Genomic DNA, 27,866 nt, shown 5'->3' on the forward strand with positions numbered 1-27,866 from the left:
TGTGTGTGCATTAGTGAGTGTGTGATGTTGATGTGTGTGTGTGTGTATTATTGTGTGAGAGAGGTTGCTGTGTGTATTAGTGTGTGAAAGAGGTTGCTGTGTGTATTAGTGTGTGAGAGGTTGCTGTGTGTATTAGTGGGAGAGAGGTTGCTGTGTGTATTAGTGTGTGAGAGAGGTTGCTGTGTGTATTAGTGTGTGAGAGAGGTTGCAGTGTGTATTAGTGTGTGAGAGAGGTTGTTGTGTGTGTGTGTATTAGTGTGTGAGAGAGGTTGATGTGTGTATTAGTATGTGAGAGAGGTTGTGTGTGTGTATTAGTGTGTGAGAGAGGTTGCTATGTGTGTGTATTATTGTGTGAGAGAAGTTGCTGTGTGTATTAGTATGTCAGAGAGGTTGTTGTGTGTATTAGTGTGTGAGAGAGGTTGCTGTGTGTATTAGTGTGTGAGAGAGGTTGCTATGTGTGTGTATTATTGTGTGAGAGGTTGCTGTGTGTATTAGTGTGTGAGAAGTTGCTGTGTGTATTAGTGTGTGAGAGGTTGCTGTGTGTGTGTATTAGTGTGTGAGAGAGGTTGCTGTGTGTGTTATTAGTGTGTGAGAGAGGTTGCTGTGTGTATTAGTGTGTGTGAGAGGTTGCTGTGTGTATTAGTGTGTGAGAGAGGTTGCTGTGTGTATTAGTGTGTGAGAGGTTGCTGTGTCTATTAGTGTGAGAGAGGTTGCTGTGTGTATTAGTATGTCAGAGAGGTTGCTGTGTGTATTAGTGTGTGAGAGAGGTTGCTGTGTGTATTAGTGTGTGAGATAGGTTGTTGTGTGTGTGTATTAGTGTGTGAGAGCGATTGCTTTGTGTATTAGTATGTGAGAGAGGTTGTTTTGTGTGTGTATTAGTGTGTGAGAGAGGTTGCTATGTGTGTGTATTATTGTGTGAGAGAGGTTGCTGTGTGTATTAGTGTGTATGTGAGAGGTTGCTGTGTGTATTTGTGTGTGAGAGAGGTTGCTGTGTGTGTGTATTAGTGTATGAGAGGTTTCTGTGTGTATTAGTGTGAGAGAGAGGTTGCTGTGTGTGAGAGTGTGTGAGAGGTTGCTGTGTGTGAGAGGTTGCTGTCTGTGAGTATTGGTGTGTGTGAGAGGTTACTGTGTGTATTAGTGTGTGAGAGAGTTTGCTGTGTGTATTAGTGTGTGAGAGAGGTTGCTGTGTGTATTAGTCTGTGAGATAGGTTGCTGTGTGTGTGTATTAGTGTGTGAGAGGTTGCTGTCTGTGTGTATTATTGTGAGAGAGGTTGCTGTGTGTATTATTGTGTGAGCGGTTGCTGTGTGTATTAGTGTGAGAGAGGTTGCTGTGTGTATTAGTGTGTGAGAGAGGTTGATGTGTGAATTAGTGTGTGAGAGAGGGTGCTGTGTGTATGAGTATGCGAGAGAGGTTGCTGTGTGTGTGTATTAGTGTGAGAGAGGTTGCTGTGTTTGTGTATTAGTGTGAGAGAGGTTGCTGTGTGTGTGTATTAGTGTGTGAGAGAGGTTGCTGAGTGTATTAGTGTGTGAGAGGTTGCTGTGTGTATTAGTGTGTGAGAGCTTGCTGTGTTTGTGTATTAATGTGTGAGAGAAGTTGCTGTGTGTATTATTGTGTGTGTGTGAGGTTGCTGTGTGTATTAGTGTGTGAGAGAGGTCGCTGTGTGTGTGTATTAGTGTGAGAGAGGTTGTTGTGTGTGTATTAGTGTGTGAGAGAGGTTGCTGTGTGTATTAGTGTGTGAGAGAGGTTGCTGTGTGTATTAGTGTGTGAGAGGTTGCTGTGTGTATTAGTGAGTGAGAGAGGTTGCAGTGTGTATTAGTGTGTGAGAGAGAGGTTGCTGTTTGTGTGTATTAGTGTGTGAGAGAGGTTGTTGTGTGTATTAGTGTGTGAGAGACGTTGCTGTGTGTATTAGTGTCTGAGAGAGATTGCTGTGTGTATTCGTGTGTGAGAGAGGTTGCTGTGTGTATTAGTGTGTGAGAGAGGTTGCTGTGTGTATTAGTGTGTGAGAGGTTGCTGTGTGTATTAGTGTGTGTGAGATTGCTGTGTGTATTAGTGTGAGAGAGGTTGCTGTGTGTGTGTATTAGTGTGTGAGAGGTTGCTGTGTGTGTGTATTATTGTGAGAGAGATTGCTGTGTGTATTACTGTGTGAGCGGTTGCTGTGTGTATTAGTGTGTGAGAGGTTGCTGTGTGTATTAGTGTGTGAGAGAGGTTGCTGTGTGTATTAGTATGTGAGAGAGGTTGCTGTGTGTGTGTATTAGTGTGAGAGAGGTTGCTCTGTGTGTGTATTAGTGTGTGAAAGACGTTGCTGTGTGTATTAGAGTGTGAGAGGTTGATGTGTGTGTGTATTAGTATGTGTGAGAGGTTGGTGTGTGTGTGTATTAGTGTGTGAGAGAGGTTGCTGTGTGTATTAGTGTGTGAGAGGTTGCTGTGTGTGTGTATTAGTGTGTGAGAGCTTGCTGTGTGTGTGCATTAGTGTGTGAGAGGTTGCTTTGTGTATTAGTGTGAGAGAGGTTGCTGTGTGTATTAGTGTGTGAGAGGTTGCTGTGTGTATTAGTGTGAGAGAGAGTTTGCTGTGTGTAATTAGTGCGTGATAGGTTGCTGTGGTTGTGTATTAGTGTGTGAGAGGTTGCTGTGTGCATTAGTGTGTGTGAGGTTGCTGTGTTTGTGTATTAGTGTGTGAGATGTTGCTGTGTGTATTAGTGTGTGAGAGGTTGCTGTGTGTGCATTAGTGTGTGAGAGGTTGCTGTGTTTGTGTATTAGTGTGTGAGAGGTTGCTGTGTGTATTAGTGTGTGAGAGGTTGCTGTGTGTGCATTAGTGTGTGAGAGGTTGCTTTGTGTATTAGTGTGTGAGAGGTTGCTGTGTGTATTAGTGTGAGAGAGAGTTTGTTGTGTGTAATTAGTGTGTGATAGGTTGCTGTGTTTGTGTATTAGTGTGTGAGAGGTTGCTGTGTGTGTATTAGTGTGTGAGAGGTCGCTCTGTGTATTAGTGTGTCAGAGGTTGATGTGTGTATTAGTGTGAGAGAGAGGTTGCTTTGTGCAATTAGTGTGTGAGAGTTTGCTGTGTGTGTGTATTAGACTGAGAGGTTGCTGTGTGTATTAGTGTGTGAGAGAGGTTGCTGTGAGTGTTAGTGTGTGAGAGGTTGCTGTGTGTGTTAGTGTGTGAGAGAGGTTGCTGCGTGTTTTAGTGTGTGAGAGAGGTAGCTGTGTGTGTGTATTAGTGTGAGAGGTTGCTGTGTGTGTGTATTAGTGTGTGAGAGAGGTTGCTGAGTGTATTAGTGTGTGAGAGGTTGCTGAGTGTATTAGTGTGTGAGAGGTTGCTGTGTGTATTAGTGTGTGAGAGAGGTTGCTGTGCGTATTAGTGTGTGAGAGAGTTTGCTGTGTGTATTAGTGTGTGAGAGGTTGCTGTGTGGATTAGTGTGAGAGAGAGGTTGCTGTGTTTATTAGTGTGTGAGAGGTTGCTGTGTGTGTATTAGTGTGTGAGAGTTGCTGTGTGTGTGTATTAGTGTGTGTGAAATGTTGCTGTGTGTATTAGTGTGTGAGAGAGGTTGCTGTGTGTATTAGTGTGTGAGAGAGGTTGCTGTGTGTGTGTATTAGTGTGTGTGAAATGTTGCTGTGTGTATTAGTGTGTGAGAGAGGTTGCTGTGTGTATTAGTGTGTGAGAGAGGTTGCTGTGTGTATTAGTGTGTGAGAGAGGTTGCTGTGTGTGTGTATTAGTGTGTGTGAAATGTTGCTGTGTGTATTAGTGTGTGAGAGAGGTTGCTGTGTGTATTAGTGTGTGAGAGAGGTTCCTGTGTGTATTAGCGTGTGTGAGAGGTTGGTGTGTGTGTATTAGTGTGTGTGAAATGTTGCTGTGTGTATTAGTGTGTGAGAGAGGTTGCTGTGTGTATTAGTGTGTGAGAGAGGTTCCTGTGTGTATTTGTGTGTGTGAGAGGTTGCTGTGTGTGTATTAGTGTGTGAGAGAGGTTGCTGTGTGTATTAGTGTGTGAGAGAGGTTCCTGTGTGTATTAGTGTGTGTGAGAGGTTGCTGTGTGTGTATTAGTGTGTGAGAGAGGTTGCTGTGTGTATTAGTGTGTGAGAGAGGTTGCTGTGTGTATTAGTGTGTGAGAGAGGTTGCTGGGTATATTAGTGTGTGAGAGAGGTTGCTGTTTGTGTGTATTAGTGTGTGAGAGAGGTTGCTGTGTGTATTAGTGTGAGACAGATTGCTGTGTGTGTGTATTAGTGTGTGAGAGAGGTTGCTGTGTGTATTAGTGTGTGAGAGAGGTTGCTGTGTGTATTAGTGTGTGAGAGAGGTTGCTGTGTGTGTGTATTAGTGTGTGAGAGAGGTTGCTGTGTGTGTGTATTAGTGTGTGAGAGAGGTTGCTGTGTGTGTATTAGTGTGTGTGGGAGGTGGCTGTGTGTATTAGTGTGTGAGAGAGGTTGCTGTGTGTATTAGTGTGTGAGAGAGGTTGCTGTGTGTATTAGTGTGTGAGAGAGGTTGCTGTGTGTGTGTATTAGTGTGTGTGAGAGGTGGCTGTGTGTATTAGTGTGTGAGAGAGGTTCCTGTGTGTATTAGTGTGTGAGAGAGGTTGCTGTGTGTGTGTGTATTAGTGTGTGAGAGAGGTTGCTGTGTGTGTGTATTAGTGTGTGTGAGAGGTGGCTGTGTGTATTAGTGTGTGAGAGGTTGCTGTGTGTGTGTATTAGTGTGTGAGAGAGGTTGCTGTGTGTGTATTAGTGTGTGAGAGAGGTTGCTGTGTGTGTGTGTATTAGTGTGTGTGAGAGGTTGCTGTGTGTATTAGTGTGTGTGAGAGGTTGCTGTGTGTATTAGTGTGTGAGAGGTTGCTGTGTGTATTAGTGTGTGTGAGAGGTTGCTGTGTGTATTAGTGTGAGAGAGGTTGCTGAGTGTATTAGTGTGTGAGAGAGGTTGCTGTGTGTGTGTATTAGTGTGAGAGAGGTTGCTGTGTGTGTGTATTATTGTGAGAGAGGTTGCTGTGTGTATTAGTGTGAGAGAGGTCGTGTGTGTGTGTATTATTGTGTGAGAGAGCTTGCTGTGTGTATTAGTGTGTGAGAGAGGTTGCTGTGTGTATTAGTGTGAGAGAGGTTGCTGTGTGTATTAGTGTGTGAGAGATGTTGCTGTGTGTGTATTAGTGTGAGAGAGGTTGCTGTGTGTGTGTATTATTGTGAGAGAGGTTTCTGTGTGTATTAGTGTGAGAGAGGTTGCTGTGTGTGTGTATTAGTGTGAGAGAGGTTGCTGTGTGTGTGTATTAGTGTGTGAGAGAGGTTGCTGTGTGTGTGTACTGTATTAGTGTGTGAGAGAGGTTGCTGTATATGTATTATTGTCATGATGTGGAGATGCCGGCGTTGGACTGGGGTAAGCACAGTAAGAAGTGTTAGAACACCAGCTGAAAGTCCAACAGGTTTGTTTCAAACACGAGCTTTCGGAGCGCTGCTCCTTCATTCACCTGAGGAAGGAGCAGCGCTCCGAAATCTCGTGTTTGAAACAAACAGTTGGACTTTAACCTGGTGTTGTAAGACTTCTTACTGTATTATTGTGTGAGAGAGCTTGCTGTGTGTATTAGTGTGTGTATTAGTGTGTGGGTGAGGTTGCTGTGTGTATTAGTGTGTGAGAGAGGTTGCTGTGTGTAATAGTGTGTGAGAGAGGTTGCTGTGTATATTAGTCTGTCAGAGAGGTTGCTGTGTGTATTAGTGTGTGAGAGAGGTTGCTGTGTGTATTGGTGTGTGAGAGAGGTTGCTGTGTGTATTAGTGTGTGAGAGAGGTTGCTGTGTGTATTAGTGTGTGAGAGAGGTTGCTGTGTGTATTAGTGTGTGAGAGAGGTTGCTGTGTGTGTGTATTAGTGTGTGAGAGAGGTTGCTGTGTGTATTAGTGTGTGAGAGAGGTTGCTGTGTGTATTAGTGTGTGAGAGAGGTATCTGTGTGTGTGTATTAGTGTGTGAGAGAGGTCGCTGTGTGTATTAGTGTGTGAGAGAGGTTGCTGTGTGTATTAGTGTGTGAGAGAGGTATCTGTGTGTGTATTAGTGTGTGAGAGAGGTTGCTGTGTGTGTGTATTAGTGTGTGAGAGAGGTTGCTGTGTGTATTAGTGTGTGAGAGAGGTTGCTGTGTGTATTAGTGTGTGAGAGAGGTTGCTGTGTGATTAGTGTGTGAGAGAGGTTGCTGTGTGTATTAGTGTGTGAGAGAGGTTGCTGTGTGTATTAGTGTGTGAGAGAGGTTGCTGTGTGTGTGTATTAGTGTGTGAGAGAGGTTGCTGTGTGTATTAGTGTGTGAGAGAGGTTGCTGTGTGTATTAGTGTGTGAGAGAGGTATCTGTGTGTGTGTATTAGTGTGTGAGAGAGGTCGCTGTGTATTAGTGTGTGAGAGAGGTTGCTGTGTGTATTAGTGTGTGAGAGAGGTATCTGTGTGTGTATTAGTGTGTGAGAGAGGTCGCTGTGTGTATTAGTGTGTGAGATAGGTTGCTGTGTGTATTAGTGTGAGAGAGGTTGCTGTGTGTATTAGTGTGAGAGAGGTTGCTGTGTATTAGTGTGTGAGAGCTTGCTGTGTGTGTATTAGTGTGAGAGAGGTCGCTCTGTGTATTATTGTGAGAGAGGTTGCTGTGTGTATTAGTGTGTGAGAGAGGTTGTTGTGTGTATTAGTGTGTGAGAGAGGTTGCTGTGTGTGTGTGTATTAGTGTGTGAGAGAGGTTGTATTGTGTATTAGTGTGAGAGAGGTTGTTGTGTGTATTAGTGTGTGAGAGAGGTTGTTGTGTGTATTAGTGTGTGAGAGAGGTTGCTCTGTGTATTAGTGTGAGAGAGGTTGCTGTGTGTATTAGTGTGTGAGAGAGGTTGTTGTGTGTATTAGTGTGTGAGAGAGGTTGCTGTGTGAATTAGTGTGTGAGAGAGGTTGCTGTGTGTGTATTATTGTGTGAGAGGTTGCTGTGTTTGTATTATTGTGTGTGTGTGAGAGGTTGATGTGTGTGTGTGTGTGTGTGTGGGGGGGGGGGGGGAGGGGGCTCGCTGTATTTCCAAGGCTCTTGCTGACAGACAGGAGGTCCGGCCCCAGCTCCAGTCTGTCTGTCAGTTTCAGCTCGCCGCTGATTGGCCCAAAGTTTTGCCTGCTGAAAGTGACTTGCTTGTAGCCTTTCCCCGGGAGAAGCAGAAAGTCCGGCCTCCCGCTTCCAGGCTGCAGCACTGTGCTTTAAACAAACACACGCTGCCCAGGGAAGGGGGGGCTGAGGAGGCGGCAGGCTGCAGCAGGAGGCAGACCCGTTCGTTTATCGATCGCCGGGCAGTCATTTTATTCAGTTTGTTGGCGAGCGCAGAGTCAAGTTGCAAAACTCTCTCTCCAACTGTCACTGTGCAAACAAAAAAACCTGGAAGGAGCTGCCAATCGGAGAGTTCAGGTATTCTCTTTCCCTTGTGACTGACTGGAAGAGATCTCACCGGGGGGGGGGGCTCTCCCTACCTTGGTCGCCGCAAATTGAGCAGCCGTTTCAGCAAAGAGAGAGAGAGAGAGAGGGAGAAAGTGCTCTGGCCGCTTTGCAATGATTACTCCAAGAGGGCGAAGGAAGTTTGATCGCTTGCAGTGTAAAACTGAGAGCGAGTGAGGGCTGCACACCCGCGTGGCTTTCCTTCACTGGCATCGCCGTTCCATTGCTAAACTTCAGAGTTTGCTGTGTACCGGGGGAAGCGTTGGTCCCGAGGGGGGGGGGGACAAGAACATGGATGGACCCCCCCACCCACCCGGATTTCCCAGCCTGGTTGTGATTGATTTTCTCTCGCACTGCACAATATAAGATGGAAAGTCCGTGTCTGAAGCAACTTCTGATCCTTCTGGTTCTCACATCGCAAATTGCAGGTAAGCGATGCGGCCAACAGTGTGAGAATGTCACAGACCTTTAACCTTCCCCGAGCCGCGGTGTTTGCACATCATGATTATGAGGAACAACTTGCACCTTGCCCGCCCGGCCGTCTCAAAGTATGATAAACACAGGTAGTTTCACAAATGGTAACCGCGTCCATATCGTGTCTCAGTTAACAATCCTGCACTTGTGATTGATTTTGTGTGTTTTTCTTCTGTTTAAATACGCCCGCCCCTCTGTATTTGGTTGTAACGGAGGTCGGTGCAGGAGTCCGATCCTCCACAGGTCACAAACCCCATTCACTACCTTCTGACCCGGGAGATGTATGTGTGATGAGTGTACAGAGCTGTTGATAACGTTGCGCCTGCATCTACCAATGGTCTGCTTTGGAGAGAGGGCGGGGAGGGAAGGGGGAAGAGTTGTTTGCAATCAGCTTGTGTTATTGACCCTTTCTCACTCAAACTATATAAGACAGACAGGCCTTTGCGGCAGAATCCATTTCCCATGTGTGTGCACAGAGTGTACATATATGTATGCTACGCTTTTTTTTAAAGCAGGTACTGAATGTCCAGTTGGTTTACATAAAGGTTGCAAGAGGCAGAAGTTCCGTTTCTTGCATCGCAATGATGTCCCCCTGATTATTATTACCAACAGCATGTTGCAGTGTGTACAGCCCCTGGCCATCTCTTGTCCTCTGAAGAGCCAATCCTCTCGCCTACTTTGTAGCGTGTGTTTGGCTGCAAATTTGTAACTAATGACAATGAGTAATTACATGGCATGTTGGAGGCAGTCGTTGCTTTGTTTTGTATCCCCAGGGCACCCAGCGAGAGCCAGCAATCGAGTCAAAAGTTTGGAGGAAAAGTGAAGGTGGTGTCAGACAGATTCCAGTGAATTTATTTTCCTTTTTTTTTGGAGATTGATGGACATTGGGTAAAAAAAAAATGTCCCTTTAAGAGCGGACGTGAGCAGATTTAATCTCAGCCCCTCTCCCCACTGCAGCCCACCAGGAATGGGCAGGTACAATTTTAAACATAGAGATTCCTCTGGCTCCTTGCTGTACCGGTGAGGGTCTGTGCCTCCCTCCGCTGCACAGTTTGATGAATTGCAGTTAACTTTGCGAAGCGGTGAGGCCCCGGGTCCGCTTGTGTGTGGAATAGTGTGTTGTGTGTGGATGGAAATGGGAATCCTCACAAGGCGCTCTGGTTGATTTTCTCCCTCGCTCGTGAAAGGAGACACACAGAACAAATCAAAAACAGCAATTCCTTCATTTCTTTACAGCCTGGAAAACGAGAGGAATATAAAGAGAGGGAACGTCGTTCTGTTTTGCTTTGGAAGAGATGGATTTTCTCCGGCTCCTTGTCTTGCTGTGGGGAGTTGCTGCGCTCTCACAGGGCGCTCGGGGTGAGTACCCGGGGAGACTTTCCATCGATGGGGGCAGTTCCTTGGCCAAAACCTGTTGAGCTTCCCTCCCTGGCCGGGGCAATTTAGCAATCTGTTCTGGAGAGAAGCTGATGGTAAATAGGGAGAACAATCTTGGACTCGCTCCCTTTACAGTTTCCAATGTATCCATTGAAAGCGATATCAGGGATGAATTCCAGTGTGGAATATGTCATTCTGCTTCCGCCTAAAAAAGTTACACCTTGATTTCCGATTCTCTAACCCGGTAAAGAGTTCTCTCTCTCTCTCTCTCTCGCGGCCACAACTTGCTTTCAAAGTGGGAAAAGTTTACTCAGCCGCGGGAGTTTGGGGACTGGATGTTGTAGCGTGTGCGTGTGTGAAAAGTGGTCAAGATTGTTTCCAGTTCTCAAGCCTCGAGACAAAGAAAACAATTACATTCCTGGTGGGATAAAGCAGAACCCTCCCCCCTCCAGCCCCTCGGTGTAATCCCTCTCCTTTTGCTGATAGACAAGAACAACATCGCCTGGGCGGTGTGTCCCATTCACTCCCCTCAAACTTGGGGGTTGTCATTTTTCCCAATGATTCGATCCAGATTCTTCCCGGTCACTTAAGTTTCCTTTCAGTGAATGAGGAAAATAACGGGATGAATTTGACACTGGGGTTGGGTGTTGTTTGCTGGAGCACATCATTCCAGCACTGGCTTCGCCATCACCCCTCCATTCGTGAATCTTCAAAGAAGGCAGTTATTAATGGAGCAGGATTGACAAGCGGTGGCCGGTGAGGTTGAGAGAGCGGCTGGAGGTTTGGAATCCGCGCCGATGGGATGGGTGGACAATTGGGATTGAATGTGGTGCAGGATTGTTAGAATTGCCTTTGTGTGAGGTTAGACTGAGCGTGTATTCCAGCCAGTCAGGGAGCTCTGGACACGGTGAATCGTGAATCTCCACAAATCCTCAAGATTTATAATGTTCGTGTCGAAAAAAATCAAAAGCGACGATTATTCTGAAAGAATAGCAGATACATCGGAGGACACACTCCTGTCTGTCTGTGTCTTTATAGTTCAATTACCGTTGGAGCTGCCTGGGTAGTTCCTAGGTTAAATAAACATCGGATGTGAATTCTGCCTCTCGTGTTGATTGCATAGCCAGCCCATTGTAACTGCTTTAACCCAAACTGACAGATAACCAACAGTAATTATTTAATTGGACGATTTCGATTCGCAGGAAGAACTCTAGCCGACAACTCGAGGCTACTTCCGCAAGGTCTGCAAGAAAAACAAGCCTTTGCAATCTAATTCTCATTGTCATTCATTCGAGCTGGCAGAGAGGGGCTGGAGTTTGAGGCAGATGGTTGGAAGATTAGCTACACCGCACTGTATGTTTAGCCTGCTAGCTCGTCGAGAATGGCTTGACCTCTTGGCAAAAAAAAAAGTTAAGGCCGAAGTTTGTTCTCGCCTCTCTGACAGTGATTCACATGAATGGGATCCCGAGTCTGGTGCCTGTTTGGGAATGGTGCAGTGTGTGGGAAGCAGGGAGGGAGAGGGAAGGATTCTGATCCGCAGGCACTGACATGAACCGGGATTCCCCCGTGCTTGTTACCCACTGGAGGTATGTTTCCCCTTTTCCCGGGAATGTCGGAATGCCATGCCGACGTGGATAGCGAAATGATTCCCAGCTCGAATTCCTCGGAAGGTCAGAGTTGTTCCAGCGGGAGTTGCAAGTCCCCTCACTTGGGGGGGGGGGGGGGGGGGGGGATACTTTGCTCAGGAATCCTCCCCGGAGAGTGAGAAAGTGGGGGTTTGGAGAGGGAACACTATGGCCTAGTGGTTAATGTCACCGGGCTGGTCGTCCAGACGAGAGATCCGGGGATCTCGGTTCAAACCCCACTCGCAGCAGCTGACTAAATGGAAAGACAGCCTGAGGAATGGTGACCAGAAAGTTATAGGTTGTCTTTGTTTTTTAAACCCATCATTCACCGATATACTTTAGGTAATTAAATTCTCCATCCTTACCTGATCTGGCCTACAGATCCACTCAGCCCAAGGGCAATTCGAGGTGGTCTTGTCAATGACACCCACATCTCATGATAGAATAGATCTTGCAGAGATGGGCCGAATGGTTCCTTGCTGTGTACATCAATATCTGTGTGGAAGTTACCTCACAGTTGAATGTGTGATGGGAGAAGGGGCTGGCAGTCAGAGAATAGGACAGGGGTTTGGAACCAGACCAGCCTGACCTGAGTGAAGGGCGGACTTGGGGGTGAGATGGCCAAATGGGCCTCCCTGCTTTGTTTCAGGTAGCACTGTAAAGCAGCAGCGGTGTGGGCAGTAGCCACTGGTACAGAATATAGCCTGATGAAATGAATGAAATGAAAATTGCTTATTGTCACAAGTAGGCTTCAATGAAGTTACAGTGAAAAGCCCCTAGTCGCCACATTCCGGCGCCTGTCCGGGGTGTTACTGGGAGCTGTAGAGTTCTCCTCCTCTTCTGGCCATTGACCTGCTGTTGGGTTTTAATCCTCACTGATCCCGTCTCTCTTTTTAAAAAAGGATGTTAACCAACGCCTTTGTTCCTATTCCTGCTTTTCTGATACCAGCTGCAAATGGGGGTTGGGGGGGGGGGGGGGGGGGGGGTGAAAGAGCTCGTCTTCAATACCATGGCCTGCTGTTCGGAATGTTCCGGGGCAGTTTGTTTGTACAGGACCCATCAGATAATGTGTTTGGGGAAAGGTGCCAATTTCTGGGATTAACGGGAAGATGATTGGCCCATGGTGCTGTACACCCATTGAAATGAGGTTGATGCCCAGCAGGTAAACAAACGTGTTTGGTTATCTTGACATATATTGATGGATGGGGAAAACATAACCCTTGAGGATAAGAGGACTCCGCACACACACACACACACACATGTACACATTCATACACACTCTCCCACCACATAAAGATGTACACATTCATAAACTCTCCTCCACACGCATGTACACATTCATACACTCTCTCACACAAATATGTACACGTTAACACATATTCTCACACACACACACAAATGTACACATTCATATACACTCTCAGCACCCTGACACACACATGTATATATTCATACATAGTCTTTAACCCCCCCCCCCCCCCCCCCCCCCCACACGCGCACACCACTTCACACATTCACAGTCAGGAGAGATCCAACCATTCCTTGCAAGAAAACCCCTTTACCATTGGGATTTTTGGGGGAGTTCCCGATGTCAATATGATCTGGAATAGTGATGGAATCAGATATTAGCAAACACCTCACTGTTACATATACATTTCTCAGAGAACAATATTAACGTACGGATGAAGTGGACCGGTGTTCTGATATTCTCAGATTGTTCTACCAGAGAAACTCCCCACTTAACACGCTCTTCTCTGCCCAATGAATACAGCTCCAGAATCTTTCGAAAGTGCTCCATCGGGGCCAGGTTGCATTACTGCTGAAAGGGTGCCAATGCTCAGTTTAACAGTCACTGAGCTAATTGATGCATTAGCTGTTAATAAGGCGATTTTTCGTGCCTGGTACACATTGTAGTCAGGTTGCTTTTCCATTGAAGTGACAGCACAGAAAGTGGTCTTTCCCTTTGCTTGACTATGCCAGACAACCTCTTCCCAATCTACGCTGTAACCCCTGCAACATTTACCTCTGTTTCTCCTTCGTGCTGTAAGCTTCCCCCTAATGCATGCAAACATATATCCTAATGTATGAATCAGGCCATTCGGTCACTGAAACCTACTCCGCCATGCAACAAGATAATAGCTGATGTGGTCACAACTCTGCTTTCCTGCCTACAGACACCCCCCCCCCCCCCCCCCCCCCCCCCCGCACACACATTTGAGTTCCTAATACACAAGCATCTAAAGCAATGGCCAAAGGGTTTCCTTTATGTGCACATTCTTTGCTGTGGCTGAGAACGAGACTCCAGGATGGTATGTTGCCACCTTGGTGCTAGGGTCAAGGATGCCTCAGAGAGGTTACAGGACATTCGGGAGGGGGGAGGGCGAACAGCCAGTGGTCATGGTACACATTGGTACAAACAACAAGTAGAATATAGGGAATTAGGAAGAAAGTTGAGAAGTGGGACCTCAAAGGTAGTGATCTCAGGATTAATACCAGTGCCACATGCTAGTCAGAGTAGAAATAGCAGGATATTATAGGATGAGTATGTGGCTGAAGAGAGGGTGTGAGGGGGTGGGTTTCAGATTCCTGAGGTATTGGGCGCAGTTCTGGGGGTGAGGTTGTACCTGGGCAGGAGCAGGACTGATGTCCTAGAGGGTATCCATAACCAGGGGCCACAGTCTGGGGATATGGGGCAAACCATTTATGACTGAGAAGAGGAGGATTTTCTTCACCCAGAGAGAATGGTTGGCCTGTGGAATTTGTTATCACAGAAAGCAGTTGAAGCCAAAATGTTTTCAAGAAGCAGTTAGATATAGCACTTGGGGTAAAAGGGATCAAAGGATATGGGGGAAAGGTGGGCTCAGGCTATTGAGGTGGAGCATGGTAGCACAGTGGTTAGCATAGTTGCTTCACAGTTCCAGGGTCCCTGGTTCAATTGGCTGTGTCACTGTCTGTGCAGAGTCTGCACGTTCTCCCCGTGTGTGTGTGGGTTTCCTCCGGGTGCTCCGGTTTCCTCCCACAGTCCAAAGATGTGCAGGTTAGGTGGACTGGCCATGCAAAATTGCCCTTAGTGTCCATAAAGGTTGGGTGGGATTACTGGGTTACAGAGATAGGGTGAAGGGTGCTCTTTCCCAGGACCAGCGCAGACTCGATGGACCGAATGACCTCCTTCTCCACTGTAAATTCTATGATCAGGCATGATCATAATGATGATGTGGAGATGCCGGTGTTGGACTGGTGTGGGCACAGTAAGAAGTCTTACAACACCAGGTTAAAGTCCAACATGTTTGTTTCAAACACTAGCTTTCGGAGCACTGCTCCTTCCTCAGGTGACCTCACGGCGCCGAGGTCCCAGGTTCGATCCCTGCTATGGGTCACTGTCTGTGTGGAGTTTGCACATTCTCCAAGTGTTTGCGTGGGTATCGCTCCACAACCCAAAGGTGTGCAGGGTAGATAGATTGGCCACGCTAAATTGTCCCTAAATTACAAAAAATGAATTGCGTACTCTAAATTTTTTTAAGAAAAAAAAAGAATGGCAGAGCAGGCTTGAAGTATCGAATGGTCTCCTCATGCTCCTTTTTCTATGTTTATGGTAAACATCGCCACAATCTTACTGCTCTCCCGGGAAATAGGCTGCTTCCCCCGAATTCCCATTGGATTTATTTGTGCCTACCTTGCACTTTACATTCCACACATTTTGCCATCTCTCTGCCGTCAGCCGCCCTCATAACCTTCGATATTTTGATGGGGTCACAGCCTTTCTGATTTCTAGCGGGAGAGCATTTTGGCTGGAGACAGACACACCCAGAAACTTTCCCCACAGTGACTGCAGCAGCTCAAGAAGGCGGCTCACCAACACCTTCTGAAGGGCAATTGGGGATGAGTAACAAATGCTGACCTACCCAGAGACACCCCACCCCCCTCCCCCCGCGAAGCAATGAATGAAAGAGAAACGCACCCCCACCAAATGCACTTGACTGCATTCTGGTGTGCTGTATATGAAACCCATTGCAGTGCCATATGGTGGGGCCCCCGCCATCTGTTGGGCTTTACTGCATCGCCCGGACTGAACGCATCATCCGCACTTGTCCGCTTAAATTTCCGCTGTGAAGGAACCGGCACTTCAGCGTGAAGCGAAACATTCTCACCCCAAACCTCTCCTCTTTTTTTTTGTCTCTTTCAACTCCGTTTGGTTTGACCAGCGTCAAACTCTGGTCTTTAACGTGCGGCGTTTGCACTCAATTTTATTAGCAGGACTGCGCGAAACTGAGGGATTTGCATAATTTGGGGGTGTTTTAGACAAATCCAGTGGGAAGATTTTTCTTGACGCCACCCGAGACAACAGAGGATGTTTGCAGAGTTTGACTCCGTTTAGCCAGAACAATGCAGTGATTATGGAGTGCTTCCCCTGCACTGACAGAGAGACACAAGGCAGCAGTTCAACAGCAGTTTTTACAGCTTCCCTCAGCACCGGCGGATACGGCTCAAGGAAATTGTTGTCGCAGCTTTCCTCTGATAATTTCTCCAGGAAGTAGATAAGGTTGAATTAACTGCGATCTGATTCCAGGATTTCCCTATCTTTCCTTCTCGTCGCTGCTCGTTTTGTTTATAGGTTTCAACTTTAAATTTCTGCCGGGAAAGTCAAATGGTTTACCTTAGATAACACACACACATTATCTTTCTCTCTCTCACACACACATTATCACACACACATCACATTCTCTCACACACACAGTTCTCTCAAACACACATTCTCTCGCACACATCACACACACATCACATTCTCTCACACACACATTTCTCTCAAACACACATTCTCTCGCACACATTATCATATACACACGCACTCTCTCCCGCACACATCACATTCTCTCACACACGCATTCTCTCACACACATCACATACACACCCTCTCACATATTATCACATACCATACACACACACATTATCACATACATACACACATTCTCTCACACACATTATCACACACACATTCTCTCACACATTATCACACACATTCTCTCGCACACATTATCACACACACATTCTCTCACACACATTATCACACACACATTCTCTCACACACATTATCACACACATTCTCTCGCACACATTATCACATACACACACGCACTCACACACACATCACATTCTCTCACATACGCATTCTCTCACACCTCACATACACACCCTCTCTCACAGACATTATCACACACATCACATTCTCTCGCACACATTATCACATACACACACACTCTATCACACACACATCACATTCTCTCACACACGCATTCTCTCACACACATCACATACACCCTCTCTCACAGACATTATCACACACATCACATTCTCTCACACACGCATTCTCTCACACCTCACATACACACCCTCTCTCACAGACATTATCACACACATCACATTCTCTCGCACACATTATCACATACACACACGCACTCTATCACACACACATCACATTCTCTCACACACGCATTCTCTCACACACATCACATACACCCTCTCTCACAGACATTATCACACACATCACATTCTCTCACACACGCATTCTCTCACATACATCACATACACACCCTCTCTCACAGACATTATCACACACACATCACATTCTCTCACACACGCATTCTCTCACACACATCACATACACACCCTATCTCACACATTATCACATACCATACACACACACACATTATCTCACACACATACACACATTCTCTCACACACATTATCACACACACATTCTCTCACACACATTATCACATACACTCATTATCACACACGTTCTCTCACACACATTATCACATACACTCACATTCTCACACACATTATCACACACACTGACATTCTCTCACACACATTATCACATACACACATTCTCACACACATTATCACATACACACACAAATTCTCAGACATATTGTCACATACACACAGTCACATACAATACAATCACACACACACACATTCTCCCACAAATGCACACTCACAGATACACATATACACCCTCAGATACTCTCACAGAGGCACAGACACATACTGAAACTTTACAGGCACACTTTAAAGGGCGAGATTTTAACTCATTCAAAACGCACCCAACGGGGTCCAAGATTATAGATTCTGTCACAAACATATTCATCCTGGGCCTTTGGCAATTGAGATGATGGCGTAGTGGTAATGTCACCATCTTCGAAATCCAGAGACCCAGGGTTCAAACTCCATCTCGGCAACTGGTAGAATTCAAATTCAATTAATTACATAAATAACTGGAATTGTCAGTAATGGGGCGATTGTCATAAAAACCATGAACATCCAGTCCTTTCCCGGAATTAGCGATTAAGTCACTCAGTTATGCCACTAATTAAGGAAATTAGGAAATGAGTAACGGGTGCCAGCATCAAATAATATGAAATATAAGTCAAACGGCATTGCTGCATGTAGTGTGATGTGAGGAGCCGGGGCTGAGATATTAAAATGGGACATGCTTTCAAACTGACCAGGTATTCCCTGGCGCTTAAAACAAAACTTGTCATAATGTCATCAAAGTCACACGGTGCAAATGACCAGATACTAAACCACGAAGGACTAAAATTTGCATTGAGCAGGTTGCAAGTGCCATTTGTGGTAAATATCATCGAACATTCGTGGTAAAATCATGGAATAGAGACGTCCCATGGATTTGCTGAAGATTGGTGTCCGGGAATGCTAGCTTCCCCATTTACACTCCACCCACAATCATTTGATCAACTGAATTCTCAAGCTTTTGATCTGCTATAATTACTGTTCCTCTGCACAGGATTTCCAGATGTGTTCTTTTTGTAAAGAAAAAAAGACGTTTGTAATGAGATGAAATATGATGATATTTTGAATAATTCGGGATTAACGATTGACACACACTTGAAAAATGGCACGGCCAAATAGACCGGGCTCTTTAAGCCGCATTTCCTTCGCCTCCTTTGTTGCCAACTAATAGGGAGAGAGAGAAAAATAAGTAAATTTTTTAAAGGCGAGAATGGCCGTGTCGCCAATGTGTGGAGTGCGATTCTGGCTGCACGTTATTGGAAGGGACGGCACATGGACAGTCCATTTCCTTTAACCTGCTGTAAAAGTCATGGTTCACCGCAGCAGTGCCGAGGGGACGTCGGCGCGGAAATATGATAGCAGCTAAAATGAATTAAGGGAGGAATGCAGAAGCCAGCGAATACTGGAAAGCAGCGAGGGATAGCAGGGCTTTGTGAGACCAGCTGCCCCGGCCTGCACGGTTCTCAGGCATTTTTGTTCTAAACCCATGAAGTCATGCGAGCTTCTGCGATCCCTGCAAATAATTGAAACGCTTTGAGAGCAGATACTTCGGAAATACTTTGTAAATTGCTCGCCAAGCTTTTTCAACGTGCCCAGCAAGGCTTGAAAACGGTCTGGCTCGAAGGCACGTGGGGAGAGAGAAGGTGTTGCGTTAACAGGGTGTTAAAGCAGCATTAGCACCGGAGAGTGTGGGTGTAGTGATTGGTGTTTACTTCACAAGGAATGGGTGACATTGATAATTAGTCCTTCCGCCTCGGCTAACTGCCTTTCAACCCAGGCCGCTGAACACATGGGATGAAGTTCTCTCTCTCTCTCTGTCTGTCTGTCCTTCTCTACACCCTCACCCCCTTGCAGCTGTTTGTAGTTTGAAGTGGAATGAGATGTGTGTGTGTGTGGTGTGGGGTACAGTTTCAATCCAGTTTCCAAATCCAGGGCAGAGAACCCCCTCAACCTGGCACCAGTGAAGGAATCTCAGTGAAACCTGAGGGTAATTTAGTGCCAGTGCTGTAGGGGATTGCTCTTTTCTGAGTCTGGGTGCAGGACTCTGCCTGGCCTCCTTATTTAAGGAAAGATGTAAATGTGGGTTGAAGGCGGTTCAGAGGTTACCCGATTGGTACATGGAATGGTCTTGTGGGGATAGGTGAGACAGACTGGGAGACCCCCATTTACATTCCCTTTATCTTTCTGTCCACGGCACCGTTGCCAATCCCCCCCCCCCCCCCCCCACCCCATCACTGGCCCTCTATCCAGCTCCCCCCCCCCCCCCCCCACCCCATCACAGTATATATCTGATCCTATTCCCAGTTCTCTCAAGATTATTTATTTATTTTAATTTTATTTATTACCCAGCTTTGACAAATACTCTCAAAACGTTAGCTCCCTTCTCTCTCCACAGATGCTGTCAGGCCTGCTGAGATTGTCCAGTATTTTCTGGTTTTTTTTGTGTGTTAGACAGACTGGAGTTGTTTTCACGTGAATTTAGGAGAGTGAGGGGTGAGGTGATCGAGGTATCTAGCCACCTGAATGGTATTGACAAGGTGGATTTGGAAAAGATGTTTCCTCTTGTGGGCGAGTCCAGAACTAGGGGGGCACTGCTTTAAAATTAGGAGCCGCCCTTTTCAGACAGAAATGAGGAGAATGCTTTTCTCTCCGAGGGATGTGCGACTTTGGAACTCTGCCTCAGAAGGTGGTGGTGGAAGCGGGGTCACCGAATATTTTTGAGACAGAGGTAGATAGATTCTTGTTAGACAGGGACTCAAAGGTGATGGCTGGATGGGAATGTGAAACTCAACACAAACAGATTAACCATGACCTTATTGAATCGGAGCAGGGTGGAGGGGCCGAATGGCCTCCTTCTCCTATTTCTTAAATTGACACGCTACAAGTGCTGCACCTGTCGCTGATTTTATTCAAGGGGAATTGGTTAAGTTTCACATCATTGTAATTTCTGAGACCAATAATATAGACACAAAAGAGAACCCAGTTTTGCGCAAAGTTGTGTTGGGGCCCCCCTGGTTTAGTTCTGGTGAAATCCATTCATTCCCAGTGATTCTGTTCTGGGAGAGGTTTGAGTATTTTAGGAAAGGGATAGCTCCCTGAGGGCCCATTCCTCCGGCTATCTTAGTGGGCGCTGAAAGTTAGACATGTCAGCGTCCTGGTGGGATGGGCCAGGTGTGTGGGACAGGGGGGAGCAATGGATGGAAAAAGGGAAAGAAGAGAAATAGATGGTAATGTAATGCCGCCATAGTCCCAGATGACCAGAGGCTGCTTTGCTCTTTGAGGGGAGAGCTGACTTGGGGTGATTTAACCTGAGGATCGCCACACCTCAGGTGAGGGGCAAGGTTGAGGAGGCCTTGGGCATTCATGAATAACCAGTGAGAAATAAAATGACTGAACAGAAAAATAAACTTGGCAGTGAATGGCCAAACAAGGTACCCTGGACCAGGCAGGGTGTTCTTTCCAACGGTCGATGCAGACTCGATGGGCTGAATGGCCTCCTTCTGCACTGTAGGGATTCTATGATATGGTGGTCAAAATATAAAAATATATAATTTGCGATTCATGACCTCATGATGTCCCCAAAGTGAGTAACAGCCAATGGAGTATTTTTTGAAGTGATTTGGGAAATACAAGCAGACCGTTTCCACACTGGAGAGATCCCACAGACAGCAGTGTGACCCTGACCAAATTACCGGATTCAGCGATGTGGGTTGAATGATCAATAGTAACCGGGACTTTGGGGAAGAACTCTCCCGCTCTTTTTCTGAACAGCACTTTGGGGTCCTCTACAACCACATGAAGGGGCAGCTGCGGCCTCAGGTTAACCTCTCCCCTTGAAAGACGTAAAATCTTTCGTGACGGGCAGGATTTTGTTTTGCCTGGGCGGTGGTAACGGCACACAATCAGTGTTGGTACTGTGGCTGAGTGTGAAGGGAGAGGTCAGGTCAGAGGTACAGGCCCAACTCCCCCCAATGGCCTCTGGAATAACAAGGTCGGAACCCCTGGCGAGGTTCAATTGACTTCCCACTTGGCGTGGAAAAAAAATACGCTGACTGTCACCAGCTGTTATTTCTGTCACTTCACAAATGAGACATTGAAACGTAACCACAGACATTTGGGCAGGATTTTCTGTTTTCCATTTGTCCTACCTGACAATCAATGGCAAACACAGGCACTATCTAATAAAGAAAGCTTTGCTACGCTGACAGTCACACTCTGCAGCCTCTGCTGGTGTGAGAAATGCATGTCTCTGATTTGGGAAATTGTATTTTCTGAGCAGTAGGAAGTTACTGCAGACACACAAAAAAAAACTATTCCAGACACTGTGACTGGGATCTGGACTATTTAATCCACCCGTCTCTGCAACCCTCTCACCAATTTCACTAACTGCAGGACAGATGGATACTTTCATCCCTCCAGCTGTTTCAATATTGACTGACAGAAAACATGAAATAGTATTATTGCTAATCCCTGTGTTTACTGGATTACATAAGGGATACGCATTAGGGGCCAGTAATTTACAGCAAAGGCACGATTCATTAACCTCAGGACAATTGAGCGGGCGAGTAGATGCCAGGCATAACATGGAAGGGGGATGGGGGTTATTTTGGGTTGGAATGTGCCCGCCATTTTCTGAACAGTTCTTGAGCACTGAGCAAGTGTATGGAAATCTGTTAGGGTTCCCGCTGGTAATCTCTGAAACATTTGTTCATGGGACGTGGGTGCCGCTGGCTAGACCACCCCTAATTGTCCTTCAGAAGGTGGTGTCAAGCAGTTCTTGAACCACTGAAGTCGCACTGGTGTAGGGACACCCACTGTGCTGTTAGGGAGGCAGTTCCAGCATGTTGACCCAGCCTTTACCAAGGGATATATCAGTACACAGGGATATATCAGTGCACATCTGAAGGAATGGGTCAAAGCACCTCGGAGCATTGCCGGATTGTAGGTTGCATACAAAACTAATGACACTTTAAAAGCAAAATCACCCATTGAAGACTCAATTCGCCCATGTCAAACCGTGCTCACTAAAATAGCCAAACTTCCAGATTAAGAATGCAGGATTCCCCCCATTGGGCTGGGGCTTCAGAAGAACTTTTCAAAACCACACTCATTTTTCTGAGGCTCACAGACTCAGGAGGCAGATTTTTTTTTTTAGAAAAGACCATTCAAGGACAGCACAGTGGCACAGTGGTTAGCATTGCTGCCTCACGGCGCTGAGGTCCCAGGTTCGATCCCAGCTCTGGGTCACTGTCCGTGTGGAGTTTGCACATTCACCCCGTGTTTGTGTGGGTTTCGCCCCCGCAGCCCAAAAGATGTGTGGTTAGTTGTATTGGCCATGGCTAAATTGCCCCTTAATTGGTAAAAATGAATTGGGTACACTAAATTTATTTTAAAAAAAGAAAAGACCTTTCATCTCAAAGAGAATATTTCACTTACTAAGAAAACGAGTGACGCGCAAACTGAAACCATGAAATGGATCAAGTATAATTGGTGAAGGTAGAATTGATTTCAAATTATTTGGGGCGGAGGGAAGTGGACCTTATTAAAAACAATTGTTTATTTTGTTGCTTATAAGCCCATTTTTGGCTGTGTTAATAAAGCCGCAACAGGTTACCATTCTTAAATACAGTGGCTCAATTGTCAGTTTGTGTCCAACGTGGACTATTTTCTTCATTGATTTGGTGGGAGATGTCCTCCATTTGTTATTTGTCCATCCTGGGAATTCGCTGTTCTGTTGTTGACGGTTCCAGTTTCAGTGCAGGGGGCGAACGGGGGAGGGATCCTCAGTCCTTTCCCCCTGTCCTGTGTGGAATTCTTGTTGGAATTTTAACGTCAAAATTCGAAGGGGTGCTGCAGTAACACCGGGGGGGGGGGGGGGGGGGGGGGGGGGAGAATAAAACCAATGAAAATAAACTGCCTGCGTATGAAAACCTTAAAAATAAACAGAAAGGAAAATGCTCCAAGTTCGAATGGTTCACACAAAAAAACAATAAACTCCCTGTCCTGACAGGTTAAATAAAGGAAGTGGTTCCAACGGCAACTGGATAATGGCAAAGACCGTCCAACATAACTCACTGGTCTGCACTCCAGACATGTTGTATAATTTAATCTACAAACTGCAAGTGGTATTTCCCTTGAGGAGAATTTTTTTTGGCAAGTTTACATTATACAAAACCACTTCAAGTACAAGTGGTTGTGTGTGTGTGTTGGCTGCTGCGGCTCTGGAATTTACCCTGTTTACATTTGCAATGCGGATTCCGGAGTGTGAGCCGGACCACTGAAGGAGCTGTGCCTGGGTAATCTTGTGGATGCATTTCTTGTTTGAAAGTTGCAATCATCCAGCCTGAAGGATGGAGCTTAATGTAGCAGCAGCAGCACAGAGTCATAGGGCTGGGAAAGATCCATCTGATTGCTTCCAAAGTTAAAGAAAAATATACCCCACCATAATCTTACTCTTAATTGACCCTCAATTGACCTTTCCCCAATAATGTTGCCCAACTCCCTCTTGAACTGCCGACAGTTTCCCATCTCCACTCTGTCCTTAGCCAGCCTTTATCAGATGCTCCATGTCAGGAGGCAGTGGTGTAGTGGTATTGTTACTCGGGCAGCAATCCATCCACCCAGTAATGTTCTGGGTCCTCGGGTTTGAATTCCACCACAATGCAAATAATGTAATAGCCTCATGAACAAATGAAAATAAACCCATTTATAATCTCCTCTATGTCAACTGTATAAATTCAAACCATTAGGTCTCCTTTTCTGTGCCAGGATCACTTGTTTAGATTTTATTGCTCTGGCAAACTTCAGTTTTTCTTAATGTATTATTTTGTCAAAATTCTTTGCGAAAAGACTACAGATATTGGGCGGTATTCTCCCCCACCACACCGGCTGGGAAAATTGCCAGGGCGCCGCGTGAATTCCGCCATGCCGCCCCGACCCCCGCACGCGATTCCCCCACCCCCCTGAAACCAGCGCCGCGAGAATCGCGCCGGGCCGCTCGGAGAATCAGAGCGAGCAGCGATTCTCCGGCCCGGACAGGCTGAGAGGCCGGCGAAAAAAATGACAGTCCCGCCGACGCGGTTCACACCTGGTCGCTGCCGGCGGGTACTCGTCGCGGCCTCTGAACACCGACCTCATGTTGGGTCGGGACCGGTGCACGTAAGAAGGCCCCCGCACATGCACAGGATGGCGCGGCCCAACTGCGCATGCGCAGGATTGAGTTGGCCCAACTGTGCATGTGCGGGTTGGCATGGCGCCCATTGGCGCCGTGAAAGGAGGCTGGAGCGGCATGAACCGCTCCAGCGCCGTGCTGGCCCCCTGTGGGGGCCAGAATAGGTCGTGCCCGAGCCCTGTTCGCGCCGTCGTGAAACGCGACGGCATTCATGATGGTGCAAACTCTTGGCCTCAATATCGGAGAAACGCCCCCATTATATTTATTTCACTTTACAGTAGAACATGCAGTATCCCAGGCTTATCAATAGGGACATGAAGTATAACAGTGTTAACAGTCTTATTTAGTCTCTCTATGACATAGGTGCCTAATTCCCAAAGTTTTATTATTGCCCTTATTTGTAGTCTTTCCAAAACAAGCACAACTCAACCATAGTACAGTGAGCAGAACTGCAAACACTATTCAAGTTCTTTTGAAATCAGTATTGCCCTTAACTCCTTGGATTTAGTTTCAAAACACTTCATCATTTTGCTTGAATTCTGATTACAGACAATCATGATGATTTCAATGTTCTAAGACCCCTCCTATAATTTGTGCCCTACAATCTACTATTGCAGACTTTATTATCCAAAAGACGCCTTTTGGACCATTATGGCCATCCTCAACCTCTTGAAAGGGCTATTCATTTAGATCATTTACTTCTGTTATGGACAGAGACAAAATACCAATTCCCTTTCCTTACTGATTATTGAAGGGAAGATACTTTTAAAATAAACTTAGAGTACCCAATTAATTTTTTTTCCAATTAAGGAACAATTTAGCGTGGCCAGTCCACCTACCCTGCACATCTTTCGGGTTGTGGGGGTGAGACCCATGCAGACACGGGGAGAATGTGCAAACTCAACACAGGCAGTGACTAGGAGCCGGTATCGAACCCAGATCCTCGCGCCGTGAGGCAGAAGTGCTAATCTCTGCCTGACTGTGCTGCCCTTGAAAGGGAAGATATGTATGTTTATTAGTCCCGAGTGTGTGGTCAATTTCAATATTAGCAGCAAGTTTTTGTGGGCTTTGACAAGGAGGCATATTATAATATTAATAATCTTTATTGTCAGAAGTAGGCTTACATTAACACTGCAATGAAGTTACTGTGAAAATCTCCTCGTTGCCACATTCCGTCGCCAGTTCAGGTACACAGAGGGAGAATTCAGAATGTCCAAATTACCTAGCAGCTTGTCTTTTGAGACTTGTGGGAGGAAACTGGAGCACCCGGAGGAAACCCATGCAGACACAGGTAGAATATGCAGACACCGCACAGACCCAAGCCGGGGAATCGAAACTAGGATCCTGGCGCTGGAAGCAACAGTGTTAGCCACTGTGCTACCTTTTATTCACACATTCACCCCAAAAGTCTAAATACTACATCACTCACTCACATAGTTCATGAAAATGGTGCACTTTCCCAATTGGAAACACATGAATAATTCATACATCACATGTTTGGCCCATCTTAGAAAGAAGTACATTGTGGGCCCAGTGTAGAAGGCATTTTCACTCCTGAACGGGTAGCCAGGAGAATTAAAATAGCAAGAGTTGTATATCAAAGTTGCTGCAGGTTTCCCCTTGAAGAGTTGGATTTTCCAAAGTCACAATGTTAGTTACTTAAGATTTTCTTACCAAGAAGTCATGATTCCATACTAGTGGTCTTTAAAAAATGAATCAGGCTGGGAGATTTCCATGCACTGCAGTCTGCAGGTTTCACAGGCATAGATGTTATTGCCTGTTTCTGCTGCAGGTGGCCTGCAGTTGGTGTTCAGTGTAGACTGACCAGTTTTTCCCTAGTCCTTGGGATAAAAGATCTGTTATCCAAAGGCAGTTTCAATCAGCTGACTCCCTGATCAAATAATTCTATTGCCCACCTAGAATTGTTTGTCGGTAGAAGCCACCAATATACACTGATTGCTTTCCTCCATTATGACATGACTTTGTATGCAACAGCAGTACTCGTTAACTGAATCAATTTATTATCCACTCTAGAACTTTCATCATATCTCATGCATTCAAAGTTTGTGGAATCTCATGCCTTCGGATCTTGTTAGCATTGAATCTCAAAAAGCTTTATTAAATGACAGCATATAAATATCCACTTGGTTTACCTTACCCACTGGTTCATTTTCTCCTCAGGGAATGGCAGGCATGACTTTGGCCGATAGAATAAAGTTGACTCTTTCTCCTTATTTTTCTCGAATCTTCAATTATGCATTCCTCGAGATATTGTTTTTATCCTTATATATAAATTATTAGCCAAAGTCTCCAATGTCTCTCTCTCCATTAGAAAGAGGCAATTAGTTATGTATAGCTTGAGAGGCACCACTCAACAATCATGAGGGAAGCATCCACGATGCAACACAGCCAGTACAGCAATCGAAACTGCACCATTGGTGTCCTTCTGCATCACTATCGCCAACTGAGCTACCGACGTCCTTGTTATAAACAAGCACTATTCCCCACTCGCAGGCAATATTTTGGTTTGCAACAAATCCCTAAAAGAGCATGCAAGAATCTGACTGATTTTCATTCGCTAATTCCTTGATCAACATTGGCGTAACCAGCTGCGAGGGGCAACAATCGCCCTGAAAATATGTCCACCCTTCCCTCATTCCAACTATGACCCAAAACAAACATCAGTCCATGATGCCCATCATTTATGTTCACCAGAATCCTCTGACGGCATGATGGCTAACACTGTCTTCGGGTAGCACTACACATCTGATTTACACTATAGCATTGCTGCTGAAGTTGGGGCTGCAATCCGAGTCACTATTTAGCTGTGCTGTGTATAGAAATGTGATTTTATTCTGTTTGTAACATAATGGCAATGCATTTTCAAACTGTACAAAAACATGAAGATACTCTAAGGAAGTGCTTCTATTGAAGCACACGGTGATATTTTAAAAAATATTACTTTAAGAAACATTTTATTCCCAATGAACTACCCAAATTGCTCAATTCCATAAATACATTTTCTCTCCACCTTAGATTATGTCCTAATGGGGCTGATTAAACTTAATTGGGGAGAAAGGTGTACACATCACCAAAAATCTGTCCTGGTCCAATGGTGCTTCCGCTTCTTTTGGAGCAAGGCCTTGTAATGGTAGGCATCTAAGTGCAGGCAGTACTCTGGCACCACACTTGGCACTGCATTTGTCCACTGGGTTAGAGAAGTTCCATGTTTACTTTAATATAAGCCTTGGGTCTTTTTTCCTTCAAAGTGTCCACAGGACCTTTAGACCCGCATTAGACCTTTAACAGACCTCCCCCATCAATGCTTCCCCAGATTGATTGAATTACTATCAACAGTATGATGTTTGGCAGGGAAGTCCCAAAAGTGACCCGTGACTTCTTGATGAATCAAGAGATTTTCGGAGAACCCTTGTAGAAGTAAGCTTTTAAAGGTTGATTGGTTTCACCAAAAACAGAACGCGTTAGGGAGTGATGCTTACCTCATCTAGCTTTATCTGTACATATGCCAACACCTTTAATTCAAATAAGAGTTTTATTGTCGCCCCCATTTCTAAGTGTGTTTTGAATACACTTGAAGCATTCGGTCGCTAAAAGTAAACGGAACAAAAGATGCTTTAATATATTTATTTCTACGTGTAAATATTGAACTATATTTAAATAAACTATTCCTTTCCGCTTATATAATCCCAGCCACCCACTTGGCTTGTGCCGTGTTTGGGACGTCTTTGTTTTCCACGTGTGCTTTGAACCATTATTGTTGGTATTTTCTGTGATATTATTGGGCATCGTTGGTGAACAGTGATTCAAGTTTATATTAGAGGACATGGCCTGGAAATTGCCCTGGGCTGGACTCCTGTACTGCTGTCCGAATGCCAAATGAAGTTGCTCTGTCTGATGCTCTAACTGAGGTGCCGACTAAATTAAACTCTGAGTTGCCACCTTCATTAAATAGAAGATAAGAGAGTAGCTGAATGTGTTAGGCGCTTATGCG

General features: G+C 45.7%; 1 protein-coding gene across 5 annotated transcripts in view; it reads left to right on the forward strand.

Annotated features, from left to right (window-relative positions):
• The window catches only part of LOC119963913 (fibroblast growth factor receptor-like 1), a 379,922-nt gene that overhangs the window by 10,683 nt on the left and 341,373 nt on the right, over nt 1-27,866 (forward strand). For 3 of the 5 annotated variants that reach the window (XM_038793315.1, XM_038793312.1, XM_038793317.1), the window contains exons 1-2: nt 8,267-8,382; nt 9,104-9,226. In XM_038793315.1, coding sequence (XP_038649243.1) covers nt 9,163-9,226 — 64 coding nt within the window. In that variant the 5' untranslated portion in view covers nt 8,267-8,382; nt 9,104-9,162. Of the gene's footprint in view, nt 1-7,684; nt 7,822-8,266; nt 8,383-9,103; nt 9,227-27,866 lie in introns of those variants that run through there. The other 2 variants (XM_038793313.1, XM_038793314.1) reach the window with 2 other exon arrangements.

Source organism: Scyliorhinus canicula, chromosome 3, assembly GCF_902713615.1.
Source record: "Scyliorhinus canicula chromosome 3, sScyCan1.1, whole genome shotgun sequence".
NCBI lineage: Eukaryota > Metazoa > Chordata > Chondrichthyes > Carcharhiniformes > Scyliorhinidae > Scyliorhinus > Scyliorhinus canicula.